The 5,196-nt window shown below is 34.0% G+C and overlaps 1 protein-coding gene across 1 annotated transcript; it reads right to left on the bottom strand.

The window, feature by feature from the left end:
- Positions 1-851: 851 nt before the first annotated feature.
- LOC121222280 (TPR repeat-containing thioredoxin TTL4) lies at positions 852-4,507 on the bottom strand. The gene is made up of 5 exons (XM_041102577.1): positions 3,327-4,507; positions 3,057-3,252; positions 2,798-2,970; positions 1,355-1,688; positions 852-1,256 (listed from the first exon to the last, which is right to left on the bottom strand). The coding sequence occupies exons 1-5, from the start codon at positions 4,250-4,252 to the stop codon at positions 1,125-1,127; spliced, it is 1,761 nt and encodes a 586-aa protein (XP_040958511.1). The 5' UTR covers positions 4,253-4,507; the 3' UTR covers positions 852-1,124.
- Positions 4,508-5,196: the final 689 nt, after the last annotated feature.

Below are 5,196 nucleotides of genomic sequence, written 5' to 3' on the forward strand. Positions count from 1 at the left end.
CATGCGAAACTAAAGCTTCAATTACTCCGTGCCGTTTTAAACTAGCATTAAGATTTGATTGTTTTCCTATGGAATATATTATGTAAATAATTTAAACCATTAATTTACATCATATCAGCATTTATTTTCATTTCATCCCAACTAAAATTGGAGAAAAAATTTGTCTGAAACTTTTGAAAAACAAGAAAATTTAAACTAACCATTTTCAAAAAAATCAATGCCTTGATATCTTTAACTATTATTGATAGAATAGATGATGTGATGATGATGATGATGAAGAAGACAAAAGAAATTTAGTATCTTCAACAAGATCTAAAGAAGCGAGTAAGAGAGTCATTAAGCAAACTTGGGGAAGAGAAATGAGAATGTTGGTGGGATCATCAATTAAGAACGAGGATTGCTCAAAAACAAATCAATTAAGTCCAGTGAGATTTGGGTTAAATTTTGATCAAACAAGAAAAGGCTCATGTGCAGGCATGGTGTTGCAATTATGCAGCCACTTTCAAGAAAAAAAAAAGTGATGATATTTTCTATGAATTGATTTGAGACCCAAATGGCGAAATAAACAATCAATCTTTGATCAAATTTAGTTCTGCATTTATAATTTTTTATGAATAAAAAATGCAAATTTTCAATGAATATGCAGGTCTCCCAACGAGCAATACCCAATAGGGTTTTTTTACAAAGGTTTTAGTTGTTTTTATTTTTGCCTAGTTGTAAGTGTGGCATGGAAAAAAAAAGTGATATGGATAAGTTTAATTGGTTGGGCCTATAACTGATATGGTAGAATAATTTTTCATACACATAAAAATCAAATAGTTACGAAATATTAAAGGTCACATTCTGAGTGATATATCAAAATTTCCCATTCAAATTCCTCACAAATAACAAAAGCAACTTTTTTGTTCCATCCTAGAAGACCATCTTTTTTTAACCCTAATTTAACGTTTGCTGCCAAACAGGCGACCATACATCACGAAATCCTAGTCGGCTTGGTCCCTTTGTTTCGATGCAATTAAGTTTTCTCTTTGCTTTTTCTTTCTTTGTTTCAGTTTTGTCCATGTCTGGCCCATATCTTTGGCGTTCATAAGCCTCGTACTCATCCTACACTATCTTCTTTGTCTTTATACAACTTCACCATTTTGCTTGTTAAGTTGCATTTGAGCCTGGGACAATCCCTTTTTCACCTCCTCGTTGTCTGGTGTTTCCTTTACCAAAATTGTGTAGTCTTGTATTGAAGCTTCCCATTTCTTCATCTATATTACATGTATCAAGTTGAGAATTATTAATATTAGATTATGGTACAACACAATTATTTTAAGTGTTGGGCAAGCAAGTTGTTGGAGTGTGTCACCTTGAAATTACAATCGGCTCGTCGTAGTCTAGCCTTGGTGTAGGCAGGGCGGAGGTTGAGGGCATGGGTGCAGTCATCAACTGCCTTTTCCAAGTGACCAAGTTTGGACCAACAAGCGGCTCGGTTGCACAACAAGACGGCGTTGTGGGGGTCATGCTCCAGCCCTTCCACGTATGCCAAGCATGCTTCCGAGAATTTTGATGCCTTGAAATGCTCATTGCCGTTGGATCGAGCCGCCGCTACTGCTCTCGCTTTTCGCATTACGGTGTTTGCTTCTTTGTTGTTCGGATCCAGCTTAACGGCTCGTTGAATCGCCCCCAATGCTTCATCAAATCTTCACACCATCATTTAAAACAACAACATTACTAGTTGCTTAACAATGCTATTTGAAAAATCAATTTTTTAAATGTTCTAATTTGCCATTTTATTGATGATGATTAAATAAATTTACATTTTTAAACCAGAGAGTTGATGGTAAAAATTGCATCTTCTATGTATCTAAATATTTAAACTTGACATATTTAATCCAATTTATTTATAACCAACAGGTGTCTTTCATTTTATAATCTAAGACTAATCCTAATCCTATTCAGTTTGAAAGTGATATATAAATATAGTCCTCTCAATAATGACACTTCAAAATTTAAACTTTGTCCAAATACTTGAGATATGATAATCATAAATTATCTTTAAACCTTAACATCAAATAAGTTTGAGTTCAAATTTATATATTAATTTTTTCCTAACCTAAGGTTATCTTTAGATTTTATCATGATTTTTGTTTATTCAATTTTTGGATAAAATAAACTTAATTTTAATTAAAAATTTAAGTTTGAACCCCTGTAATATGAAGGATTATTCACCCATAAAATCTACTCAGGTTTGAACTTCTGCAAGAGTAAGTGGTAGATCTATATATAAACATTTCCAATGTTGTGTGTGACTTTTAAAAATAAAAGAAAGGAAAATTATGTAAAAAGCCCTTAGATACAATTATGGATAAAGCAAAAACAATGTCAACCTTCAACACAACTGAAAAAAAAGGGTGGGAAAGTAGGTGGCTTGCCATAACATTCACAGTAATTAACCCTAATCCAATCATTTATGTGCAAATTTAGCCCATTTGGTAGGTAAAGATTAAATCTTGCTACCTCTAACCTTTACCCTCTTTTTGTTTGCTCTTTTTCCTACAGAAGTTCGACTTTTGAGTTGTTTTTCAACATTCATTAAGCATAAGATCACATATTCCCCACATTTCTCTATCATCTCATCAATCACCTTTATCTATAAACCGTTTATGCTTTTAAAAAAAAGTTATTGTAATTTAAAAGCCCCAGTTAACGTGTTGTTTACGAAATAAAATATAATTAAGGAATTATTTTTTTCTTGAATTTATTCAAACAAAATTCTTCTTGAAATAATATTGAAGAAAGAAACACCAACCTGCCGGCGGCCATATCCACCTGAGCTCGAACAACCAGCAAATTGGCGTTACCAATTGGGCCAAAGTATTTATTTAAGTCATCAAAATTGAAAATTGGACCTCCCAATAATGTTTTATCGGCATCTTGGTGTCTGTGGAGCTTTAACAAGGCCTCAGCTTTCAATGCAAATATCTTAACAAAACCAAGAAAGCAAAGTTATATATAAAATTTATACAAGAGATCATAATATTGCTAAATTTTGATAAGATGTAAGTTACCTGTGGAGCTGAATCGGCACCATCATTAATGGCGGAATCTGATTCTTTTAGCAAACTGTTCCAATCTCGTCGCCTTTTAGCTTCAGTACATTTGTTTAAATGTGTCCGAACAGTTCTAGCTTTGGCAATGTCGTCTTGATCAGCCTCAAGGCCTGCATGCTTGTAGTGATATATAGCTTTCTCCACATCCCCTAATCTATACAATTACATATGGGAACTAATGAGTTGAGTAATATTATATGAGAAGAATTTGGGTTTGTTTTTGGTTACCTGAGATATAAGTTAGCTAAACGATGGTGAGCTCTGTGATAGTGAGGTTCAATTTTAATGGCTTCTCTGCACTCGAAAACTGCTTCAAGAACCCTTCCCAAAGCTGCTAAAGCTGCACTTTTGTTGCTTCGATAAGAAGCTTTATTGGGATCAATAGCAATGGCGGCTTCATACAAAGCCAAAGCTTCTCCGAACCTCCCATTCTTATAATCTTCATTGCCCATGAATTTCAACTGTTCGGGATCCATTCTGGTTGATAGAGCTCGACAAAGAGAAGCTGGTTGTTGTTCTTCCTTGCGTTTTTCTTCAACCGGTTTCTTCACTACATTTCCCATTACGGTGTTGGGATATTTCCCATTAGGCGTCGAAACATTGTCCTTTGCAACGCTATATGAATTGGTGGTAGTGTTCCCTCCTGCAGCAGGTTGCCTCAAGTTGCCTAAATTGCCATAAATCATCATGTTACTGGATGAAGCTCGAAGGAGATTGCTGTTGCCTTTGGATTTTTGATGATCGACGATCATGCTTTCGAGCTCGCCGGAGATACTAATGGTTTCCTTAGGCACCTTTCGACCAAGGTTGCCGTTGCCATATCCTTGGGTAGCAGTCGTTGTTGCTCTACTCGGTTCTACAACGGGTTTCTGAACCAGGTTTTGCTGGTGGGGCTTAGGATGATTTGGGACCGATTTCACGGAGGGTTTTAATGGCGGCGCTTCCGGTCCGAAAAACTCCGTCTCATCAGAGCCACTTCGCCGCCGCTTTGTGTTTGAGTTGGCTGCAGTTTTGTCGTTGATGACGTTGTTGTTGTTGTTAATAATATGCAAAGAACCTGTTGAAGTAGTCCTCCTAGGCCAAAAATTACGCTTCCCAAATACTGCATTTAATATCCCACAACCTGATCTCCTTTCCGGCGAAAACTCCTCCATGTTTTTGCTGCTCAACTCTCTGATAACAATGAAGATTTTCTTATAAACAAAAAATGGTGAATTTTGAAGCAATTAAGTAGCCAAAACATGGGTGATTTCCAACATGAATGGTAAAACAAAAGAATGCATGAGAGAGAAACTATCTTGATTTTGCCTATCTTTTGTCTTTTGGCTTAAAAGATTGTACGGAATAAATGATTAAGATTCGCAAAAAGAGAAAAAAAAGTTTGAAAGAAAAGAGAATAATGATTTACAGTTGTTTTGTTTTTATTAAAATTCCAAGTGTTCTTGTTTTTTGGTTTTGTTTATGTCGTATGATGAAGTTTATAGAAGAGCTTGAGACACGGTCCAAGATTAAATGAGGATCTCTAAATCTTTAGAAAATTTTAAAAAAATGGAGGTTTACCCTTCATTATATATTTGGGGATATTTTTTTATGAAGGTTTTGTTGTAAAAGCCAGCCAAGATAGTGTTATTCATGACCAAATTATTAAGAAATAACAACACAGAAAAATGTGTGCAATCTATTACTTTATTATGGCCAAAAAAAAATCTATTAGTTTATTAATCCAATATAAAATATAACCACAATTTCTTTTCTTTTCTTTTCTTTTCTTTTTATATTCTCGTTTGTGAAAATTATTTTTTTGGGAATATACTATTATAAAATAATAAAATTTCTTATTAGGTTAAAATTATATTTATATTGTTATTTGAGCATGGAACTAAATAGATGTCATGAGTCAACTCAACATCAATTTAATTAAATAAATTACTAAAAATTATATTTTAAACAATTAATATATACTAGTATAAGGTATTTATGTATTTTCATACAATTATAAAATTTAATAAAAAAACAACTTTAAATTAAGAAAAAGAATTGACTGTAACATCTCGAGATAGGGCCTGGAAGTTAGGACTTTGCAAGCAGGGGGTTCGCC

This window comes from Gossypium hirsutum, chromosome D10, assembly GCF_007990345.1.
Source record: "Gossypium hirsutum isolate 1008001.06 chromosome D10, Gossypium_hirsutum_v2.1, whole genome shotgun sequence".
In the NCBI taxonomy this organism is placed as follows: Eukaryota; Viridiplantae; Streptophyta; class Magnoliopsida; order Malvales; family Malvaceae; genus Gossypium; species Gossypium hirsutum.

Bases quoted from the DNA above. Each gene is read 5' to 3' on its own strand.
- LOC121222280 (XM_041102577.1), bottom strand. From the start codon at position 4,252: ATGGAGGAGTTTTCGCCGGAAAGGAGATCAGGTTGTGGGATATTAAAT. The intron at 3,253-3,326 runs GTAACCAAAAAC...GTAATTGTATAG, and splicing joins TTAGCTAACTTATATCTCAG to ATTAGGGGATGTGGAGAAAG. The intron at 1,257-1,354 runs GTGACACACTCC...CATGTAATATAG, and splicing joins GAGCCGATTGTAATTTCAAG to ATGAAGAAATGGGAAGCTTC.